General features: G+C 38.3%; 1 protein-coding gene across 17 annotated transcripts in view; it reads left to right on the top strand.

The window, feature by feature from the left end:
* Positions 1-25,182, top strand: part of LOC106874508 (lipoxygenase homology domain-containing protein 1) — a 173,475-nt gene that overhangs the window by 136,515 nt on the left and 11,778 nt on the right. For 6 of the 17 annotated variants that reach the window (XM_052971411.2, XM_089359172.1, XM_052971412.2 and 3 more), the window contains 15 exons: positions 3,644-3,782; positions 4,404-4,558; positions 5,534-5,691; positions 6,477-6,550; positions 11,441-11,634; positions 13,611-13,803; positions 15,621-15,781; positions 16,783-16,869; positions 17,839-18,088; positions 18,437-18,588; positions 20,075-20,205; positions 22,053-22,204; positions 22,913-23,017; positions 23,739-23,847; positions 24,516-24,697. In XM_052971411.2, coding sequence (XP_052827371.2) covers positions 3,644-3,782; positions 4,404-4,558; positions 5,534-5,691; positions 6,477-6,550; positions 11,441-11,634; positions 13,611-13,803; positions 15,621-15,781; positions 16,783-16,869; positions 17,839-18,088; positions 18,437-18,588; positions 20,075-20,205; positions 22,053-22,204; positions 22,913-23,017; positions 23,739-23,847; positions 24,516-24,697 — 2,242 coding nt within the window. The remainder of the gene's footprint in view (positions 1-3,643; positions 3,783-4,403; positions 4,559-5,533; positions 5,692-6,476; positions 6,551-11,440; positions 11,635-13,610; positions 13,804-15,620; positions 15,782-16,782; positions 16,870-17,838; positions 18,089-18,436; positions 18,589-20,074; positions 20,206-22,052; positions 22,205-22,912; positions 23,018-23,738; positions 23,848-24,515; positions 24,698-25,182) is intronic. The other 11 variants (XM_089359183.1, XM_089359182.1, XM_089359173.1 and 8 more) reach the window with 3 other exon arrangements.

Below are 25,182 nucleotides of genomic sequence, written 5' to 3'. Positions count from 1 at the left end.
TCCATTGCTACTTCTCTCCTTTCAAGCCAAAGTATTATCCATGCTCCATTGCTACTTCTCTCCTTTCAAGCCAAAGTATTATCCATGCTCCATTGCTACTTCTCTCCTTTCAAGCCAAAGTATTATCCATGCTCCATTGCTACTTCTCTCCTTTCAAGCCAAAGTATTATCCATGCTCCATTGCTACTTCTCTCCTTTCATGCCAAAGTATTATCCATGCTCCATTGCTACTTCTCTCCTTTCAAGCCAAAGTATTATCCATGCTCCATTGCTACTTCTCTCCTTTCATGCCAAAGTATTATCCATGCTCCATTGCTACTTCTCTCCTTTCAAGCCAAAGTATTATCCATGCTCCATTGCTACTTCTCTCCTTTCATGCCAAAGTATTATCCATGCTCCATTGCTACTTCTCTCCTTTCAAGCCAAAGTATTATCCATGCTCCATTGCTACTTCTCTCCTTTCAAGCCAAAGTATTATCCATGCTCCATTGCTACTTCTCTCCTTTCAAGCCAAAGTATTATCCATGCTCCATTGCTACTTCTCTCCTTTCAAGCCAAAGTATTATCCATGCTCCATTGCTACTTCTCTCCTTTCAAGCCAAAGTATTATCCATGCTCCATTGCTACTTCTCTCCTTTCATGCCAAAGTATTATCCATGCTCCATTGCTACTTCTCTCCTTTCAAGCCAAAGTATTATCCATGCTCCATTGCTACTTCTCTCCTTTCATGCCAAAGTATTATCCATGCTCCATTGCTACTTCTCTCCTTTCAAGCCAAAGTATTATCCATGCTCCATTGCTACTTCTCTCCTTTCATGCCAAAGTATTATCCATGCTCCATTGCTACTTCTCTCCTTTCAAGCCAAAGTATTATCCATGCTCCATTGCTACTTCTCTCCTTTCATGCCAAAGTATTATCCATGCTCCATTGCTACTTCTCTCCTTTCAAGCCAAAGTATTATCCATGCTCCATTGCTACTTCTCTCCTTTCATGCCAAAGTATTATCCATGCTCCATTGCTACTTCTCTCCTTTCAAGCCAAAGTATTATCCATGCTCCATTGCTACTTCTCTCCTTTCAAGCCAAAGTATTATCCATGCTCCATTGCTACTTCTCTCCTTTCATGCCAAAGTATTATCCATGCTCCATTGCTACTTCTCTCCTTTCAAGCCAAAGTATTATCCATGCTCCATTGCTACTTCTCTCCTTTCATGCCAAAGTATTATCCATGCTCCATTGCTACTTCTCTCCTTTCAAGCCAAAGTATTATCCATGCTCCATTGCTACTTCTCTCCTTTCATGCCAAAGTATTATCCATGCTCCATTGCTACTTCTCTCCTTTCATGCCAAAGTATTATCCATGCTCCATTGCTACTTCTCTCCTTTCATGCCAAAGTATTATCCATGCTCCATTGCTACTTCTCTCCTTTCATGCCAAAGTATTATCCATGCTCCATTGCTACTTCTCTCCTTTCATGCCAAAGTATTATCCATGCTCCATTGCTACTTCTCTCCTTTCATGCCAAAGTATTATCCATGCTCCATTGCTACTTCTCTCCTTTCATGCCAAAGTATTATCCATGCTCCATTGCTACTTCTCTCCTTTCAAGCCAAAGTATTATCCATGCTCCATTGCTACTTCTCTCCTTTCATGCCAAAGTATTATCCATGCTCCATTGCTACTTCTCTCCTTTCAAGCCAAAGTATTATCCATGCTCCATTGCTACTTCTCTCCTTTCAAGCCAAAGTATTATCCATGCTCCATTGCTACTTCTCTCCTTTCAAGCCAAAGTATTATCCATGCTCCATTGCTACTTCTCTCCTTTCATGCCAAAGTATTATCCATGCTCCATTGCTACTTCTCTCCTTTCAAGCCAAAGTATTATCCATGCTCCATTGCTACTTCTCTCCTTTCAAGCCAAAGTATTATCCATGCTCCATTGCTACTTCTCTCCTTTCAAGCCAAAGTATTATCCATGCTCCATTGCTACTTCTCTCCTTTCATGCCAAAGTATTATCCATGCTCCATTGCTACTTCTCTCCTTTCAAGCCAAAGTATTATCCATGCTCCATTGCTACTTCTCTCCTTTCAAGCCAAAGTATTATCCATGCTCCATTGCTACTTCTCTCCTTTCATGCCAAAGTATTATCCATGCTCCATTGCTACTTCTCTCCTTTCAAGCCAAAGTATTATCCATGCTCCATTGCTACTTCTCTCCTTTCAAGCCAAAGTATTATCCATGCTCCATTGCTACTTCTCTCCTTTCATGCCAAAGTATTATCCATGCTCCATTGCTACTTCTCTCCTTTCAAGCCAAAGTATTATCCATGCTCCATTGCTACTTCTCTCCTTTCAAGCCAAAGTATTATCCATGCTCCATTGCTACTTCTCTCCTTTCAAGCCAAAGTATTATCCATGCTCCATTGCTACTTCTCTCCTTTCATGCCAAAGTATTATCCATGCTCCATTGCTACTTCTCTCCTTTCAAGCCAAAGTATTATCCATGCTCCATTGCTACTTCTCTCCTTTCATGCCAAAGTATTATCCATGCTCCATTGCTACTTCTCTCCTTTCATGCCAAAGTATTATCCATGCTCCATTGCTACTTCTCTCCTTTCAAGCCAAAGTATTATCCATGCTCCATTGCTACTTCTCTCCTTTCATGCCAAAGTATTATCCATGCTCCATTGCTACTTCTCTCCTTTCATGCCAAAGTATTATCCATGCTCCATTGCTACTTCTCTCCTTTCAAGCCAAAGTATTATCCATGCTCCATTGCTACTTCTCTCCTTTCATGCCAAAGTATTATCCATGCTCCATTGCTACTTCTCTCCTTTCATGCCAAAGTATTATCCATGCTCCATTGCTACTTCTCTCCTTTCATGCCAAAGTATTATCCATGCTCCATTGCTACTTCTCTCCTTTCATGCCAAAGTATTATCCATGCTCCATTGCTACTTCTCTCCTTTCAAGCCAAAGTATTATCCATGCTCCATTGCTACTTCTCTCCTTTCAAGCCTTTTTTCGCAGCAAATACTAGAATGTTTTTATTACCACATGTAGCAGCTGTGTATTCAGCCCTGGTTTATTATTCTTAAGACTTTCTTCTCAGCACTCACTACAGAACACAACTTTGGCATTGTATCACTAACCACCTACCCACATTGTTCCATAAATATGATCATGAGTTCCGAATCAACATCACTGGTGTTTTAGAGGGCAACCTTTGTCTTTCCTCTTCCTAAATATATTGAAGGACTAGTTTACGGCCAATTGTATCTTGTACTACCCGGCCAAATAGTTTCACCCTGTTCTCACTTTGAAGACTATGTAACATTTATTATGCCTTCTCCCTCTTCCAAAACAGTCTTTACTTGCAAATTCAGTGAAAAATCAGAAAACAATCTCTGAGAAACAACAGCAAATAATCTCAGCCGTACAATAAATAATGATGTCCTCCACCACCATCACCATTGGTATTAAGTACTTGCTTTTCTTGTTTATAAATTCAGACTTATATGCACATGTGCGCACACACACACACACACACACATAATTACATGCACACATCTATACATAATTACACTGACACACACACACACATTCATTTATAGTATATACAAAACTTTTGTTTTCCTTTAGGTTGAAATGGAAAATAGTAAGACCTCAAAACATTATGAATTTCTGGCTAGTTGCTGTTGGTCAACACGGGATGAAGGAAGGAGACAAATTGTGCAAGAGTTACCTGCCTCTGGACCTGAAAGTAACAACCCTTTATCAGGTTATTACCCCCTCTTTTGTTTATTTCTTTTTTTTCCCTCTTAAACCTTTAATAATCATCAGCTTCCCATCAAAACTTACATATAACAATGTTTGCTAATAACATTTCATAATAAAATTGTATCTATTTGAATAGAAATAAAAATTATAACTTATTATGTTATGAAATATAAGATATCCAACAAAGAAACTATGCCAAATATAAGCAAGGCATGGTTCTTCCCCTTCCCATCTATGAGGGCAATATCCTGCAAGATGGTTGGGAGTTGGGCCATGGAAAACATTCCAAAAAACACATGATGTGGCTTGGAACAAAAGCCGATGGTTTCTAATGTTATTGTGTGTTTGAAATGATGACAAAGAACTGAAACAAATGGTAAGGGGCTGACATCCAAACTGATGCCAGCATAGAAAACAAATAAATGTAAAATGATAACAAAGATGGGTTTGATAGATTCAAATCTTAGTCAAACGTTAATTGATGATGAGGATATATATATATATAAAGCATCCATACTCTACAGCAGAAGGTACCAGTCATACACTAAGGCAGACTGAATTAACAATACGACCTTTCTCCCTACCTCTTTCTCATTCTCCAAACATCATCTCTATATTTCAGTTGTTCACTACATAGTAGTGGTGTATACAGGTGATGTAGCGGAAGCTGGAACAGATGCCAATGTATTTGTGAACATCTTTGGCAAACTTGGAGACACTGGACAACGATACTTGGAAGAATCTAGGAACAAGCAAACGAAATTCGAAAGAGGACAGGTATATCTGCTTTGCGTATGATGTTTGTGATGTATCAAATATTCGTTGGTTATTATTGGTTATTTCATTATAACTCTACCTCATATGTTAAATAATCTTCCTTTTGTCTGTAATTAAAAGATGTGTGCTGTAATTAAAAGATGTGTGTGTGTGTGAGAGAGAGAGAGAGAGAGAGAGAGAGAGACACACAGACAGACAGACATTTAACATTCCTTTTCTATGCTGGCATGAGTTGGATGGTCTGACAGGAAGTGGGAAGCCAGAGAGCAGGGCTAAGCTCCAATTGTCTACTTTGCCAGGGTGTCTATGACTGGATGCTTTTTACAAGTGTGTTTGTGTATATATATCATCATCATCATTCTCCTCGTAGTTTAACATTCACTTTCCATGCTGGCATGGGTTGGACGGTTTGACAAGGAGCTGGCCAGGCTGGAGAGCTGTCCAGGTTCCGGTTGGACGCCCTACCTAGTGCCAACTACTTAACAGAATGTGCTGAGTGATTTTTATGTGCTACCTGCATGGACACATCTATCGCATGGGCGCATTAAAACAGCACCAGTGTGGGTGCTTTTTAAGTGGCATATATACATATATATATATATATATATATATATATATATATATATATATATATAATGTCGGACCCATGCCAACAATGGATGTTATATGATGGTGATGATGATATATAATATTTATCTCTCACCAGATGGAATACTTTTTCTGTTGATCTTACCATCATGGAACAGTACAGTAGAATATACATGTGTATATATATATATATATATATATATAAATAAAAAATCAAGTCAGTTTCCAGGCTGGCAACACACTGGCTTGACCAAAATAAAAATATTAGCAATCTCTACTATCATATTCAATACTCTTGTTTCCGGTTGTCAACGCACGCACGCACAATAAATATTTTAAATAAAGAAAATTTGTTTCTGAAACAATAATTTATGAAGGTAATTTCAGGTGGATGAATTCTTAATTGAAGCTGTTGACTTGAAGGAATTAACGAAAATACATATTGGACATGATGCCAGTAATCCTGGAAGTGGATGGTTCTTGGAGAAAGTTGAAATTAGAGTGAAGAATGATCCCAGTCAACTTTATTTGTTCCACTGTAATAGGTATGTCCAATTAATATTGTCTTTTTGTGTTCATGGTTTGTATTTAGTTTAACTTTTGTCTCACAATGCCTGTGGAAACTTCTGAATTATTTCATAAAGTGTAGATGTTTGGTCATTTATAGAAACCCTTGAACTCCATAATTCTTCTTGAAATTGTATTTTGTTTGAAACATAATGAAAAAAAAAACAGTACTGTTTCTACTTTGCGGATTTTCACCTATCACAGGGGTTTTTGGAATGTAACACCCGCGATAGTCAAGGGGTTACTGTATTTGAGTACAGCTGAGTCACATTTAATTTTGGTACAACCATTACTTTATATACTTTCTTACTTTCTTAAAGAAAGTGTTTATACATTTAATATCAAAAATAAGACATCACTTGATGTAGATTTCAAGTGAAAATTGTAATGATATACTTCTTTAGACAAACTGTTTACACATGTAATAATATCAGAAATAAATATCATATAATAATATCAGAAATAAATATCATGTAATAATATCAGAAATAAATCAGCAGATATTAGAGACTTGACAATAAATGTTTGAGAGAAATTATATAATCGACCACACACAGTATATGAATTAGTTTTGAACAGAATATAGAACTGGTCCAAAATATATTTATACCAATAAATAATAATTATTCCTTTTAAACAGTAAAACATTCATATAGGTTCATAGACATGATACAAATACAATCTAACAAATTAGGATTTTATAAAAATTTAATTTTATGGGTAAAGGGAGCTTTCTTCTGATTTGCTTGTATATTTTCTATAGCTGGCTGGCCCTTGATAAAGATGATGGTACTATTGTGAGAGAACTTCCCAGAGGAGACAGTAAACTTCTAAACAGTAAGTTTTGTATTATTAAAACATGTGTTTTATTTAATGTTAATCCAAGAGATATGATAATTCTGTGTCTTATGAATGTGGCTCAACCACTGATTTATATTAAGCTCGTTTGTCTATTACTGATCTATTAAGTCAGCCTACAACTGCCCAAGAAGATAAAATCCTCTACCACTTTTCTACCACATTTCTGAATTACTCAGCAAGAATCTAGTTTTGGGTGAGTGCATGGTGCCAGATTTTTTCATGCTGATTGTGAGACCAAAATTATTTTTGAAGCAGCTGAGAAACAGTCTGTGGTTCATTGAATTTAACAGCAGCACTACTATGCCTGTTTCCTTTCAGAATCGCTAAGTGCAAGCTTACCATTAATCCATCCATACAAACTTCTCTCCCACATCTTCATTCTCTCTCTGATATCTAGCAATCCAGAGCATCTCTCATCCCTTATCCTCCTCACATTGTAAGACATTGGCAAACTCTTCCTTTCACTTTTACACACCTGACATCTACAAAGAGCAGCTCACACAACCATTTCTATTTTTGTTTCAGTACAGTTAGCAAAGGTTTAAAATATTGCCACCAGTCCAAAATTACAACTTATAACCAACTGGTGTTTTTTTTTTTTTAAGTTGTATCAAGTGTAGATGAGACGAGAAGTAGATGAATAATGACATTGGAACAAGGACATAACCTTGCTTGACACCATCTGTCACTGTCAAAGGTTCAATCATCATTCCATCATAAAGGATGTGACAATGTTGACAAAACGAAGAGGACAACAGTTTTCAGAACTTTTTACGGGTCTTCCTGACATTGTTGAATGCCTTAGTAAAATCAATGAAAACCACAAAGATATCACGGGCTTGTTCTCTGGTCAAAGTTGAGTTTCAAAACCAGTCAGTTGTTCTGCTTTTGACATAAAAGCTACACTAACCTTCTGGGTTGAGAAATATGTCTAGAAGTCTCTTCAGGAATGGCTTGGCAATAATTTTCTCAACAATTACAATCAAAGAGATATCCCAGTGATCATCACAGATCATACAATCTCCATTCCTCTTGTGGAACTGATTATTCTTGGCAATATAGTTGCAAAACATTTGCAATTTGAGATGGAGCAGAATGCCACGATGATTGTAAATTTCAACTGGAATGAGTACGTGTGTATGTGTGTATGTGCATACATATGTGTTGTGTGTGTGTGTGTGTGTGCTAGGTGCAGAGAAGCTGAGAAACTCAGACATCCTAACATTGCAATGTGTCTGATTATATTTCTGTTAAAATAATTATTTCTGTGTCAAGACTGGGCAAGAGGGGAAGGGCATGGAAAGAGGGCATCCTGTTCCTGCTGAATTCCAACAACTTCCTGATAGTTTCTCTTGTATTTGTTTGTCTTTTGTGATAAACATTGATGAAACATGTTTAAAATTAAGGTAACTTTGATGTCACCACAGCCCCATAAAACATACTGAATTCTCTCTCTCTCTCTATCTCTCTCTCGCTCTCTCTCTCTCTCTCTCTCAATAAGAGTGTTAAAACTTCTCATCCAGAAATCCTGCCCTACAAAGCAGATATCTTCCTCTCTTGAAGGCAAGACAGAATTCTAAAGATCTTAGAGAGTAAAAGGGAAGAGAGGTGTGTGGTTAAGAAGCTTGCTTCCCAGACATGTGGCCTTGGGTTCAGTTCCATTGCACGGCACCTTGGGCAAATGTCTTCTGCTCTAGACCTGGGCCAACCATAGGCTAGTGAGAGGATTTGGAAGATGGAAACTGAAAGAAGCTCATCATGTATATGTGTGTGTTTATGAATATATATGTGTATGTATATATACATATATATATATATGTGTATATACAAACACACATATGTATAAATGTGTGTGTGTGTGTGTGTATATGTGTATATATATATATATATATATATATATATATATATATATATATATCGTGGCACTCTGTCAGTTACGATGACGAGGGTTCCAGTTGATCCGATCAATGGAGCAGCCCGCTCGAGAAATTAATGTGCAAGTGGCTGAGCACTCCACACACACGTGTACCCTTAACGTAGTTCTCGGGGGAGGTTCAGTGTGACAAGGCTGGCCCCTTTGAAATACAGGTACAACAGAAACAGGAAGAAAGAGTGAGAGAAAGTTGTGGTGAAAGAGTACAGCAGGGTTTGCCAGCTCCCACCCCACTACTCCCTGCCGGAGCCTTGTGGAGCTTTAGGTGTTTTCGCTCTATAAATACTCACAATGCCCGGTCTGGGAATCGAAACCACGATCCTATGACCGCAAGTCTGCTGCCCAAACCACTGGGCCATTGCACCTCCACACACACACACATAAGGTTGGCCAAAAGTCACTCAACAGTAAAGCAAAATTCCATAAATACTTAATATTCTATTTTATTTATTCATTCCAATTATGACTGTTTAATAATTGGATGCTGTGATGGGAGGAGCTGGTCTACAACTGTTTAGTTGTGATGAACAGAAGCCTTCATAGTAGCAGTAGCTGAAGCAGAGTGAGGAGACAACACAGGGACTGTGCATTAGCATTTTATCAAACAGTCATCTCTTTTTTGGGGATGTGCTCTGAAGATATCTGCACCTAGCAAAAATATTCCACTGCAAGTTTGCGTGTCCTCAAGGCGTGACTGGACATTGATGTATTGACCAAGTTGTAAATGTGAAATGCAATAACTTTAACTGAGATGGACCCAGAGTCGTTGATTGAGGAACTCCTCACTTCTTTTACAATAATAAACCTGTTGTTGTTGTTGTTTAGCCTTGATTCAACTTATGACCTTAGAACAATTCCAGTTGTGTTCATCTTTGCCTCTGTTTTTATTTCTAGTATTATGCTTGATTCCATTACTCAATATATCCATCCTTGGATATGTTTTAAAGGAAATTTGGCTGCAATTTCCTGTCGAGTTAGAAATCAGTTCTCAGCAGAGATTGTTGAAGGGAAACAACTCTGTCAATACCATTAATTTCAGGTTTTGCTGGGTCAATGTATGTATGTGACTGAGTGCGGATATGTGTGTGTGTGTGTGCTATGGAAATATAATTTCATATTTTCAAAATATAGAAATCTATTTTGTTTCACCCTCCTATGGGTGTGTCTATGGAAATCAAAGATGACTGGGGAAAGGGTATGTCCTTGGGTGGCAGATAGTGGAAGGGCCTTCAAATATGGCCAACCCAAGTGGACTGGTAACAAGATGACATTTGAAAAGCTGAGTGCTCAGTAACCCACAGTTGTTGATGATATCTCTGTGCCATGGAACTGAGTCAGAATCAATTAAGTTCTAGTGTTTGGAGGCCACAGCCAATTCCCCCAATCCCACAGATGGCATCCACCAACTTCAGTTTCTCAAACCTAGATCCAGGGGTGAGAGGAGGAAGAAGAGGAGTCCAATAGAGGAAAGATGTAACGAATGCTTGACGATTGTTCCTACATTGATGGCAGGAAAGGAGAGATGGCTGTCATTTCAATGAATTCAGACAATATTGGAACTTAGGTGCTACCATCATGACCAAGTGGAGCCTAGCAACACTGGACCATTTTGGTCCAGCACCACTCACTTCAAAGAGCAGCTTAGAAAAAGTTAACATTAACTTTTCTCTAACACCAACTTGGTCAGATGACGACATCTGATGATTTCATCCTAAATGTCCATCATACAGTCTAGCCCTTGTGGCAGTATGGTGCCTTGTGTGTTCTTCAATGATACTGAGAGCTACACCAGCAGCATGAAAACTGCTGGTCAGCCCTCAAAACATTGGCATCTCATTGACTTTTGTCACCAGAGCCACAGATAGATGAGACGTTTGTATGACTAGAGCTAGGAGAAGAACCACTGACCGTCGGACAAATGAATGACTGATCATCTGAAAACTCAACATGAAAGTGGACAATCCTTGGATTAGAACTCCTAATCAATGAAAGAAGGTCAATGCTTAACTTAGTCCTCATGCTGAATTCAAGGACCACACCTCTACAGAACACCCATCCCCGCCCTCACAAGAATCCATTGAATCAACCAAGAAAAATCATTGGTGAAAACTGCAACAGAGATTCTTGGATTTACCAAAAGACGCCATCAAGTCTGGGCTGATGAAAATAATCTGGCAACTACAAGATTCATCATTTAGAAAAGACAAGCTTGGTTTGCTTCAGATAATGGACTCCAATATGTTTCATAGCTGAATATTTGAAACAGAGAGGAAGGTTGGATGGAAGTGGTGGTCTTGGAGTGATGTTTAGTTAAATCTGAGTGTGTGTGTGTGTGTGTGTGTGTTGTTTTATGAGAAAGAGAGAAAGAGAGGAAGTTAGGAGTGTAAGATAGAGAAGCATGGGTGAGGTTCAGTGTAGGTCAGAGTGGTGTTATTTAACCCCAAGTCAGACCTGATCCAGAAGACCTATGATAAAAGACATTCCAGTCGTAGCCATCTCATCTTTTATTCAAACATTGTGTATCTCGGACTACATTGTCCAATGCTTCTTTTCACTGTGATTGGAGAGAGATTTAGCTGCTATTTTTAACATATCAAGTAAACATGGTAAGACACACTCACTAATTCCACAGTGCTAATATTGCTTAGTGATGAAAATGTACCTCCCTCTGGTACCTATTTACTCATTGAGAAGTTGAGAGTTAAGTGTCTTCACATAGAAAGTGTTGATGGCACCTCATTGTGGAGGGGTTTCTGTGATAAGGGCAGCCCAGGGAAGACATGGAAATAATTGGTGAGGAAATATTTTAGTTTACTGGACTTGAAGGATGGAAAGATAACTGACCAAACTGACCAGGGATATGCAGTTGTGGGGTGTGTGCCCGTGCATGAACACACACACACACTAAATAATTGTTGTTTTCCCTCTGCCAGCCACCAATTACGAAATCCATGTGAAAACAGGAAATGTGAGAGGAGCAGGAACTGATGCTAATGTTTTCCTTCAAATGTTTGGTTCAAAGAATAACACAGACAAAATTCCATTGGTTTCTTCTGAAAACGTAAGGAACCTATTTGAACGAGACAGAATTGATATTTTCAAGACAGAATTTCCTAATATTGGTCAAGTAAGCAATTCTTTAATCATTTTGGCAAAGAATTTCTGACTTTCTACATTTTCAAAATATTGTTCACATGTGCTTATTTAGCCTGCTAGAAACAGTACCCAAATGCCCTTCAAATTACACCAAACCATTATGAAAAACATTTAATAATTTGGTAACATGCCTTGAAAATAAAAGTTGTGATTTTGTGGCTGGTGTACTTATATTTGCTTGAAACTGACCTGGGTATAAATAACAATGAAAACCAAATTTATTTCTGCTGATTCTGGTTTAAAAAGAAAGTCGTCTGTCTCTTGCCCTTCTCATGTCAGATGTGCTGTCATTAGTCTCCTCTTACTGTTCTCTTCTTCCATCAATTCTCTCCAATTCAATAACCATTCACAATCTCAACGCCTGCATCCATCCTTTGACCCCTCCCAATCATTACAGACATTACTTCCCCCCTCACTCCATTTCCCCTATCTCCCCCTGTCCCCTCTCACTTCTCCTCCTCCTCCCCTTGTTATTTGAGGTGCCACCTGGTCACACATCATCCATCATCATCACTGACTCATTTCTCTCTTCTAAATGGGAAAAAGCCATGGGACTTCCCTACAAGAACCAGCTCTGCCTCATTCCATTTCTCTCAGTCCTTAACTCTCATCTGCTAGCACAAAGTCCCACCTTTTGGGTTTTATAGGCTTCCAACCTGCATGACAACCTCACTAGTGCTGGTGCCACATGAAAAGCCACCCAGTACACACTGTAAAGTGGCTGGTGTTAGGAAGGGCATCCACACATAGAAACATAGAAACCATGCCAAAGTAGTCCTTGGACCCATCAGATCCTTTCAAACTATCCAGTCTGTGCCAGTATGGAACACGGACATTGAATGATGATACATACACACACACATAAAGATTTACCTGACGTTCCAGTAGTGGAACATCAGGTAAATCTGGCCTCCATATTCAGGGTGGAAAGACAGGTATCTCTCCACCGTGAAGAATCTAATGTTGATCTGCATCCACCAATGGTTGCATATCTTTGACTTTTTGTGAACCACATCTGCTGACATTATGAAGTAATTCTGAACCCCCAGAAACAGCTGTCAGGACTGTAACACCAAACCTTCCCCCCTTAGTTTTCTGTATCTCTTCTGTTAATATATAAACATCTCTCTAGATTTATACATGTTTCTTCATCAACAGAACACGTTCAGTCTTTACTTTCTCTCTATTTACATGTTTGCATGTATGTAAATTCTATATAGAGCCCAAACAGTTTTATTTGTCTATTTGCATCATTATCTCTCTCTCTCTCTTTCTCTCTCTCTCTCTCTCTCTCTCTCTCTCTCTCTCTCTCTCTCTCTCTCTTTCTCTCTTATATGACAGACTTGTTCACAGTTTGTTTTTAGAAAATTTCACTGTTAAGTGATTAGTTAAACAAAGGCTGTGGCCCCAGAAGTAGTGAGATCAAATCCAGAAGCATGGGATTGTACAACGACACTTAATGTAAGTCGTTAATGACTTTCTTAATGACCCAGTTACTAATTAGTCATTAGTCATTCTAAATAATGATTTATAATTGATTACAAAAAAAAATACAATCAACCAGCTCATGGCTAATAGCTCATCCAAATCAGAGCTGAAATTGAACCATGTATCTTTGTCTTCTAACCATGAGGCGTGTGGTTCAATATTCATCAGTGCATTATTATTTTTTTTTTTTTGTAGCTTTTTTCTATATAGTTTCATATTCCTGCTGTACTGAAATATAATTTGTGCTTAATTTTTCATATGTATGTACATTTGTGTATATATATATATACACACACACACATGTGTTTGTGTGTGTGTCTGTGTATGTATTATATTCATAGAAAGGGTGAGATATATATTTATGTTTTCATGCATGTATATGTATGCATAAATGCACATATATATGTGTGTGTGTGTGTGTGTGTTTGCATGTATGTGTAAATCTGTTTCTTTTAACAGATAAAAAAGATCAAAATCAGCCACGACAACAGTCAATTAAGTGCTGGTTGGTTCTTAGACAGTGTTTTTATTAAAGTTCCATCAGAAGGGAAACATTATATGTTTGATTGCTTCCGCTGGTTGGCTGTAGATGAAGAAGATGGTCAGACTGAAGTGGTTCTGGAGCCGTCAGTGTTGGAGAACAGAGATAAAGGTAAAACTAATAATTGTTAACAACCTACCTCAATGGACTTTCTTTTGAAAAAAAGGCAACACTTTGGTGAAAGGGTCAACCTTCAGACAACACTGCTGGCCATAAACTAACAATAAATATTCTTTATGTAATTAATCTAATTAGGTTCAGACTATAACGAGGCTTTGAAGACATAAATTCTTTAAAAGGAAAACAACTGATTTGATAGGTTGATATCAGCATTATACTGTTAGCAGTAAATAGTAATAATAATAATAATAATCATCGTAATAATAATTAACAGATTGTCTCTCAAACCACACAGTAATAATTAACAGATTGTCTCTCAAACCACACAGTAATAATAGTGTTCTCGGCTGAGATGCTGTTTGGTTTTAACATCACAAAGTTCTCAGTGAATTACTTTTGAAATATTGCAAGATATTGGATAGTCTTGTATAACATAGTGTAGTATAATACATAATGTTGTATAGTATAAGAATAGTATAGTGACTAGTGTATAGGATACTATAGTCTATAGTGTGGTATATAGTGCAACATAAATAAATTGAACGGCATAAAATAATATTGCATACATAGTAATAATAAATAGTGTTGTATGGTGTTGTATAATACAGTATGATATGCAATAGTATAACATCATCATCATGTAATGCCCAGATTCGATGCTGGCACAAAGTGGAGAGTTTGTCAGGATTTCTCCAATGTCTGTTGTGTCGTGGTTTTTATCACTGGATGCCCTTCTAAATACCAACCACTTTACACATGCACACACGCACGCACACGCACACACACACGCACGCACGCACACACACACACACACACACACACACACACACACAGACTGAGTGGTTGAAGTTGGAGAGCAGAGTCCTGTGAAGGATGAAGTGATGGCTAACAATATATAATAATATTTTTTATATATTTCTGAAGTGCAGGACAATTCCTTGGTGGTCTTGTACATTCACCGCCACCAGTAAAATTTGGCTGAAAGAAGCTGTGTGAAACAAGCTTTATAAACAGATTCTTTGAGCAAAAGGTTCCCTCTGGGTTCTACATCAACTGAAGCTGGACAGACAGACACACAGACAACCTCTGTTTTATAGATATAGATAAACGCATACACATGTACTTTTGTATAGACATATATATGTAAATACACACATAGACATACACACGCATGCATGCGTGCACATACACACACATACATATATTCGAGCCTTTGACAGGGTTTCTCATTCCTCCATCTGGTGGTTACTATGGAAGCTGTAGGTAAACAAATGGCTGGTGAGAGTGAACAAAGCTATCTACAGGGGTACTGCCAGTAAGGTGAGAATTAGGTAAGGGTATAGCAATGAATTTAGAGTGCAGGTAGGAGTTTACCAAGGCTTGGTTCTCAGCCCCTCCTCACTTATCAGAATTCTGCGGTGGTGGTGGTGGTAGTGGTGGTGGTGGTGGTGGTGGTGGTGGTGGTGGCAGTGTTTTTTTTTTTAGATAAGTATTGTTATGATGGAAGGTACAATTGAGATTAGACCCTCTTGATTAGTTTTATCATCTTAGCTAATTAGTTCAACTAAGATAGTTATTAGAGCATCTCAGCTAGTTGATCATTTCAAACTAGACATACTATCAAAGTTTGGTAGACTATCTGCTATATATAGATATGTAGATAGATAGATTGACAGATTAAGAATTAAGAAATATGTAGACAGACAGACAGACAGACAGAAAAACATGTAGATAGATAGATTGACAGACAGCTATATAAGTGTCACTATCCTTAAATTCAACCAGTTTCACATCTGTCCACTTTACAGCTGAGCCATGTCAAGTGACATTCTGGACAGGAAATGTTCCAAATGCTGGAACCAATGCCAATATTTACATCAAATTGTATGGAAACAAAGGTAAATCAGAAGAATATACTCTAAATAACAGAAGTGACAACTTTGAGCAAGGCTCTGTGGATGCATTTAAGGTAAGAAGGAGTACCACTACCAAGGGAGGCAGCTGCTGTTGCTGCCTGTTCCCTACCAATTCTTTAAAAGACAAAATTCTATTTTGCCCCAAGTCATACCTCATTGGGACAATTAGGGCTTACCTATTGAAAGGTCAACAGCCTGGGATTTGTGCCTAACAGACATACTGGCTCATAGACTATGATATAAAATGGGTACCATGGAGAGGTGTAGTTTGTTCGTCTCTGTTAGCAATATGAGCAGTATATAACAATTAGATGTGTCATTATCTTAGAGTAACAACATGAAATAATTTCCAGGGAAATTCAAAACTTGAAAACAAAGTGTTGGATGAGCCCAACCATCAGGTACCTCATTTATCTTTGTATATAAATGACATTCCAAGATTAATATAGGGCACCACCAAGTCATATATGACATATGTTATGAAACTTCTTATCATAAAATCATATCAAACTGAATTTGTGACAGAATCGGTCATCTGATTTTAAATTACCTCAGTTGTCAATCTGAGCCGCCTTGCGGTTACAAATTTGTTACTTTTGTGATACCCTAATTATAAATGTATAACCTGTGGGACCTTAACTGTGTGTTCTGTGATACCCTAATCATAAATGTATCATTACAATAGAGTGGACACCACTGAAGGTACCCAGGGACCAGATGAAAACAGAGTAGACTCTGCTGAACATACCCAGGACTAGGTGTTAAACCAAGCATCAGATTAAGCCTAATACCCCCAAAAACAGGAATGGCCTTCCAAGAGTTTCCCATACTATTTCCCATCAACCTAATTCCATGCACAAGAAGTTAATCAACACAAGACACCCAAGGCAACATACGGCAAGCTTGAACCTGGTACCTTGTGGTTGCAAAGCAAGCTTCTTTTACCCATACAATTTTGCCTGGACCCACTTCTGATGTCAATACACAAAAAAAATATAAAATGTTTTTTACTAGAATGCTGAAGGAAACTTCCATTTTTTTTTTTTTTTTTTAGATAGAAATACCCAATATTGGAAATTTACAGAAGATTTTAGTTCATTGTGATGGTAAGGGTCTGTTTGCTGGCTGGTTCTTACATAAGGTCAGTGAACTTTGTATACTTGTTCTTCTTCTTGTTATACAACAGCATATTATTATTATTATTATTATTATTATCTTCTTTCAATTCTGTTTCCATTTCTTGCCAAGTGTCTTCCTGACACTTATGGCAGAGAAACTCTCTATATACATTGGTATGCCATTAAAAGAAACACCAGTTTGTTCATTTACAAAGTTGTGTGTTAGAAAAAAAAATGAGGAAGAAAGACAGAGAGAAAAAAAAGAAGGAAAAGAAAAGAAAAGTCACATTGATAATGCTCTCTTCTCAATACGTGTGACCAGTTAAGACAATCCTTTGCACTTCCTGCGTGGATGGTAATCCAGGAATCAGTCTCAAATAATTTTCATTGACTTTTTTTGGTCATTCCAAGTGATACTACAATCACTGGTATTGTAACCGTCCTGAGATGCCACATCCTTTCGATTTTGATCAGCAAATCTTTATATTTTCCAGGTATTTATATCTAAATAATTTCTTGACTTTCTGTTGTTTAACCCAAGGTAGGCATTGACCCAACTGATCAAAGATGTTTCAGTCGTGACTATATTCTGTTCAGGTGTCTCTAGGAATGCATTACATGAGAATGTGTTCTCCTGATCTGGGTCCCGGATTTCTATAACGAAAGTCTTTCCAGCCATGACCATTACACCTTTTGTTTAGAAATATAATATTAAAACTGTGTTTTGCAATGTTTTTTTTTTTTTTGTCTTTTAATACAGTAGAGTATTATTTTAGGGAGATTTAACTGTTATTTCTAACAAATCAAGTGACATGAGGAGGGGCTCTCGTTTGTTCAGTGATCCTTGCTGTTAATAAGATACTCGTTACATACTGGCAGACATCAATTAAACTGATTGCACTCACATCGATTTCATATTAAAACAAATAAATGAATTAATATTTACTGTTTGAAATTCAAAATCTTATTTCATTTCTTTTTACCATTAATAGATTCTGATAAGACGCCATAGAGTTGATACCAATTGGAAATCTGGGACGGATAAGATTGAGCAGCGGAGGACTGGCAGTAAGAAACGACCAAAGTTTGTAACAGCTTCCGGCACACAACATGGTAATGCCAGTAATGTTGAACAGCACTGGTTTATTGTAGACCAATGGTTTGATAAAGATGCTAACTCTCTCACCAAAGAACTGGTGCCAACAGATCTGAATGGGAAACCACTGACAGATTATTTTGATGGTTTGTTTCACAATATTCTCTGTTTGCTACATCCCTCTTTGTGTTCTTTTTTTCCTTCTTCTCCTTTTTGAATCCCTGTGTGAGCAAATTTCCCATCATCCATCTGTACACACTCAACAGTTGTGAATATCTCTTCACATGAAACCATTGGTAGCCTTGTTAACCTACAAATAAAGTTTATTTATACTTATTCATGCACACAAACACCCACACACATAACAAATTACTGATTGAACCATAGTGTGTATGTGGCTGTGTATTCCACAAACACTTGCTGCTTTACTATAACATGTGTGTATGTGTGTGTCTCATTCACAGTGTTTCTGTATATTTATATTGTATGTCCAGAAGTGGAATACACTGTGAAAGTGGTGACAGGTGATGTGTTTGGTGCTGGCACTGACGCGAATGTCTTCCTCACCATTTATGGAGAGCATGGTGACACATCAGAGAGAAGCCTTTCAAAGTCTCAGAAGATGAATAAATTTGAGAGAAATCAGGTAAGCGAAGCTAATTTGAATATCAGAGCTTAAAGGTTTGTCCTTAAATGAAATTTGATACATAATAAGTGCAGATAGCCATGCATACATGCACAACATCAGATGTGCAGGTGTAGAAGATCATTTAAAAATACTGTTTTGAAGATTTTCTTCTGCAATGATGCTGATTCTTCCAGTCGAAGTTAGCAGCCGGTTTATTTCTTCTGTTATAAATAAGAGAAGTACCTTTTAGTTACCAGCTGAGCATTTTTCAAACTGGATTACAAAATATATCTTATACCAGATGGAATCTTACTTGTACGATCATGACTAATATTGGTAACAACACCAATATTGATACCAAGGCAAGCTATGACACCTGTAAGTTGTTTCAGACAACGTAAGTACGACAACTGCTTTGAAACGTTCTATGTAACCCAGATCATAAATTAACTTTTAAACCAATGATAATCGGTCCACTTGGTTTTGTGAGTAAATGTTAGGGATAACCATGGAAAAGCTAGGGGTACCAGCAAACACACATTGCAAATCTAATCTATAAGCAGAACATTAAAAATATACAAGGTTTTTCTCAAGTTCAAAATGTAAATTTGTTTTTTTGTTATTCCAACAGTGGAGCTTTGTATCTTTGTTAGAAACCAATTCCTTCCTTACTGGAAGACTTCAAATAATTAGAATCAGAAGAGAACCCCCACACACAGACACACAAAGACAAACTGATATAATTTGTGTGTTTGTATGTGTATATCTATGTGCAAGAGAGAGAGAGAAAGAGAGTTTTAAATAGTAAGATTGTTTTCTGAGTAATAGTAGCAGTAGAAGACAGCCTTTCCCCATGATTCTAACAGACTTCTTTCAGGCTGTTATAGAAAGTTTTCATTTAATTCCTGCCGGTGGTCCCTTCATCTAATCAGCTGCTCTATTGCTTAGCTATACTTCCTGTGTCTGGCACAACTTCAGCTGGGTGGTGTTGTGAAGATTCCTCAGTGCAACTTTTTTTGCTAAAGACTTTGGCTTCTTGAAGTGAACTTTCTCTTCCAGCAACTGTTTGGTGCAGTTCTCATCAAACCAGTCTTTATGCTTCCTGACAGAAGACTCAAAGAACTCTGTGGCTGTGTTGTTGTACACAGTCATGAAGTGTGCGCCATACTGTCTCTACATCCAAATTTTCCAGCAAGGTGGACTCTAGACATTCTTCCAGGCTGTCACTAATGGTTTTAAAGCACCAAAACACCTGAATGAGAAAAATCTGCTACTGCACAACTTTTCTGACATCCTGCAAGAACACCTGGAGACCATTGTGCTATTCAGACATAGTGTATCTAGGACTATATTATTCAATGTTACTTTTCCTTATCTAAGGCAGCAGTGTGTGATTTGGAGGAGATTTAGTTGCTATTTCTAGCAGGGTAAGGAATCACATGTGGCTCCTACTAGTAATTTCTAAATGTTATCACAAATGGAAGTGTTGTTGAATTGTTGGCAGGAAGACGTCTTTACATTAAACGCAATCGATCTGGGAAAGTTGAAGAAAATCAAAATCTGGCATGACAACAGTGGCAGCAATGCAGCCTGGTTCTTGGATTATGTAGAAGTCAGAGACAATGACAACCAACAGTAAGTACCACTGAAGACTGGATGTGTGTGTGTGTGTATATCATCATCATCATCATCAGTTAGCATCTATGCTGGCATGGTTTGGACAGTTTCACAGGATCCAGCAAGTCAGACAGCTGCTTTGGCATGGTTTCAAGTGTTGGATGCCCTTCCTAATGACAACCACTTTACAACACATGATGGTTGCTTGTCCAAGTCACCAGCACGAGTGAGGTTCGCAAGTGGCTTGCAAGACGGGACACTTTGATCGAGGGGAGGGGACTTTGACAAGAGGTTAGGGTATGATGAAGGGATAGGAAGAGGTGTCTTGCTGTAGCGGAGATACTTGTCTACTGCAATTGGAAAAGGAGAGAAGAAGCTGGTGATGATGAGTTGTTGGGACATAATCTCAACATAAAAGGGGCTAGAAGGGAAGGGGTGGGGACAGAAGTTTGCAAGAGTGTGCGGTGAGCAACAGATGAAGTGACAAAATGTATACAGATACATACATAAATACACATATACATTCATATACATGCATGCACAGACATACTGAAATAACATACTTATGCACATGCATACATACATACATACACACAAACTCAAGTACATACATCATCATCATCATCATCATCGTTTAACGTCCGCTTTCCATGCTAGCATGGGTTGGACGATTTGACTGAGGACTGGTGAAACCGGATGGCAACACCAGGCTCCAGTCTAATTTGGCAGAGTTTCTACAGCTGGATGCCCTTCCTAACGCCAACCACTCAGAGTGTGTAGTGGGTGCTTTTACGTGTCACCCGCACGAAAACGGCCACACTTGAAATGGTGTCTTTTATGTGCCACCCGCACAAGCCAGTCCAGGGGCACTGGCAACGATCTCGCTCGAAAATCCTACGGGAGCCAGTCAGGCGGTACTGGCAACGGCCACGCTCAAAATGGTGCATCTCATGTGCCACCCGCACAAGAACCAGTCCAGGGGCACTGGCAACGATCTTACTTGGCTTGCCGGGTCTTCTCACGCACAGCACATTTCCAAAGGTCTCGGTCAGTAGTCATCGCCTCGGTGAGGCCCATTGTACAAAGGTCTTGCCTCACCACCTCAGCCCAGGTCTTCCTGGGCCTACCTCTTCCACGGGTTCCCTCAACTGTTAGGGTGTGGCACTTTTTCACGCAGCTATCCTCATCCATTCTCACCACATGTCCATACCAGCGCAATCGTCTCTCTTGCACACCACAACTGATGCTTCTAATGTTCAGCTTTTCTCTCAAGATACTTACACTCTGACGAGTATTCACATTGACATTACACATCCAACGGAGCATACTGGCTTCATTCCTTGCGAGCTTACGTATGTCCTCAGCAGTTACAGCCCATGTTTCACTGCCATGTAGCATGGCTGTTCGTACGCATGCGTCATACAGTCTGCCTTTTACTCTGAGTGAGAGTCCCTTTGTCGCCAGCAGGGGTAAGAGCTCTCTAAACTTTGCCCAGGCTATTCTTATTCTAGCAGCTACACTTTCAGCGCACCCACCCCCACTACTAACTTGGTCGCCCAGATAGCGGAAGCTTTCGACTACCTCTAGTTTTTCACCCTGGAATGAGATATATATATATACATACATATATATATATATATATATATATATATATATATATATATATATGCATACATACCTTTACATCCACACAGTAGACAAGTACATATATACACTCACACACACATGCACCCTGACACACAGTTTTACTGTATATATTATTTCTGTTATTCTTGGCTCAGAGATTTTTGTCAAAGTTTCCAAAATTTTTAGTTTTTGGGGTTGCTTTGTTTACTGGATTTTTTTTTTGGTTTTTTTTTTTGCAGAACATTTTTCCCTTGTCAATGGTGGTTAGCAACCAATGAAGGTGACGGACAAATTGTGAGGGAACTGGTTCCAGTGAAGGCATCTCTGAAGAAGAAATTATTGAAGAATGAGCCAGAATCTTTAAAAACACAACTTGGTCTGGAAGTAAAAGGTTTAACATGAAAATAATTTAATCTTTCCGGTATTTCTAGGTTAATGTTTGTTGAATGGTATAAATATATAGCAAACAGTCCTAACTATATAATGGGAGGCAAAGTTCTCAATATCGGCTGAATATCACCTTCTCCCATTAATTTCTTGTTCTTCATGTTGCTTAAGGTTCCAGCAGTCGAGTAAAGAAGTATCAAGCAAAACGCAGGTTCTCAAACGGTTTTATTTATTCTGTGCACAAGGGTGAAAGTGTGTTGCTCTCTGTAGCCATCTCAAGCAGTGTGAATTTGTCGTTTTCCGTTACGTGGGCCATTGCCTCAAGAGATACAACAAGCGGATTAGCCTAGAGGCCCAGCCAGTGAAGTGTGCTGTGCGAGCGTTTGCAGTGGAAAGAGATCGAATCTGGTTGCTTGGTTGTTTTATCCAGTTTGCCATCACAAGCCCCGTTGTGATCTCTATAGCTTGCAGTAGCTACAATGCAATTACTTACTACAGTTTTCAAATTATACCCTTCAGTACCAACAGCTGTACTATATTTCTGAGTAGCTACTATAGTACATGTCTACCATACTATTTCTCGGTAACCATTCTACCCTAAACTCATCATTCCTCCCTCTCCCTTTCATGCCTACCCTCCATACATTCCAAATCTACAGAAATTCTCATTAATCTTCATAAATTGCTGTGAGTCTCTTTGAATGTGTTACAGCTCTGACCACCACCTACCATGTGAAGGTGCACACTGCTGATAGATGGGGAGCTGGGACTGATGCAAACGTCTATGTGATTCTGTATGGACACCTGGATAACTCTGGTAAGCAATCAAATCCTCAGCTCTGCCAACACAGGTCAATAACATTGAGTTTTTTTTCTTTTTTTTGTGTCTTAATATTTCACTGTGGGTTTGTCTGCTTGTAAGTACGTATGTTGAATGTTTGCACATACACGTGTGTGTGTGTGTGTTTGCATTCATGCATGTGTGTGTGTTCAGCCCATTGAAATGGTACATGAATGATGTTTTTTTTTTTTTTAAATGTCAATCTCAGTTGATGTCAAGCTACCAATGCTTCCTCTACCTGACTGGGATACTGAGGAATAGAGTGCTCAGCAGACAACGCCATACACATGGCACACACACAGGTTGATATTGGTTAGTTTTGAAACGGTAAACTTTGTGATAATTTGCCCCAGGGTTCAGATCTCTGAGAGTAAAGCTGTGATGTTTGATTCGGAGCCCAGTGTGATGATGTAGGATCATAAGAGGAGTTCTCTGTGTCTTGACTGGGGTCACCAAATAAAATTTTAAAAACGAATCCATAATTCTATGTTGTCCTTTGATCCAAGAAATTTCTCACAGAATTTCAAGGTGGGAAGAGTAAATAGAGGTTGTCAGACTTGTTATCCTTGGATCGATTCTTCCTGTGATCAGTGATTGTTACAGCTGTAGTGTGCTGCTAAGGCTGTTGTGTGATTACTTGCTGTTAAGAACAGTGGATGATGTTTGAGGTTTTGTCTGCTTCTGGTTGTGTTTCCAGGAAAAATATTGTTAAAATCTTCAATTACAAACAGCAACAAGTTTGAACGAAACCAAATTGATGAATTCATTATTGAAGTCATTGATACTGGAGAACTTCAGAAAATCAAGTAAGTTCCATATCAAATTTTACTCTTATAATAACTCTCATATCACTGAAGACTATGCCTTTGGATTGGTTAGTAACTCATTCCTGGCAATATCGTCTGCTAATTTAACTTCCAACCTTCTGTTTATGTAGTTATGACCTTTTGAAATGAAGGATTTAACAGCCATGAGATAAAGGTCGACCACAAATATCTCAACAGGTGTTGCTAGGTTACCACATTACAGGCAACTACAGCCCTACATGTACCAGTGGTATAGTGTGTTGATACAATAATCTATACTATAATTTGTTGGTACTATAACCTATACTTCAGCAGTAGTTATTACCACCATCCAGGTGTGTTGTAACAATTTGCTATATATAAAATATTGAGCTTTTTTAATAAACTGCTACAGATAAATAATGTATTTAAAATAAAAATATGTAAAATATTTCTTGGTCTCTGTACAACAAACATCACAAAAGATATTACAGCAAACAGTCATGATTAGACACAAATATATTATATACAACAGCTGTATTATAACAGGGATTACATAGCATTGTCAATACACACATCTGTTTCTAATGAACTCTATGATAAACAGCAGCAGTGTGTCTAACAATGTAGAATTTGTGTAACAAACTATATCTATCTATCTTCCTCTCTCTCTCTCTCTCTCTCCACAGAATCGGCCATGATGACACTGGACTGGGAAGTGCATGGTGTCTTGATAAAGTTATCTTTGACTGTCCTTCTCTTGGAAAGACTTGGAACTTCCCCTGTGGTCGTTGGTTGGCAAAAGGTGAAGATGATGGTCTGTTGGAGAGGGAACTTTATCCTCAGCCATTGTCTTCGGACTATATTCCGTGTAAGTACAACTGGCCAAGAAATAAGAACGCATCTGGAGATTTGTTTATCCATTAAATATTGTGGTTGTTCTTGTTTAGCCTCTGCTCAATCAGGATTTGATCAAAGACATTCCAGTTTTGACCTCTCCACTTTTTCAGGACTGTCTTGGACTACATTAACTAATGAATTTTTTTCCTTATTTAAGATGTTGAGTGTGATTTGAGAGACATTTGATACTATTTCTAGCAGGTGAAGTAACCACATAGAGGCTCTTTCGTCATTGGTTGTGGAAGATTAGAACCTGTGGAGCGTAATGCAAATTACCTTTGTGGTCTTTAGTTAGATTTCTTGATTGTCTGAATTCAACTCTTAGCTAGGTTCACTTCAATGATTGAGATCACTCAAGTCATAGAGTAAATTTAGTTAGAGTCTATGTGTTGTGTAGGAAGGCTGGGCTATACCTGTGTGTGTGTGTGTGTGTGTGACAGACTTTCAGTTTCAATC

This window comes from Octopus bimaculoides, chromosome 11 (genome assembly GCF_046866305.1).
Source record: "Octopus bimaculoides isolate indiv1 chromosome 11, ASM4686630v1, whole genome shotgun sequence".
In the NCBI taxonomy this organism is placed as follows: domain Eukaryota; kingdom Metazoa; phylum Mollusca; class Cephalopoda; order Octopoda; family Octopodidae; genus Octopus; species Octopus bimaculoides.
Note: the sequence above shows the minus strand (reverse complement) of the source record. Positions and strands in the feature narration are given on the sequence as shown.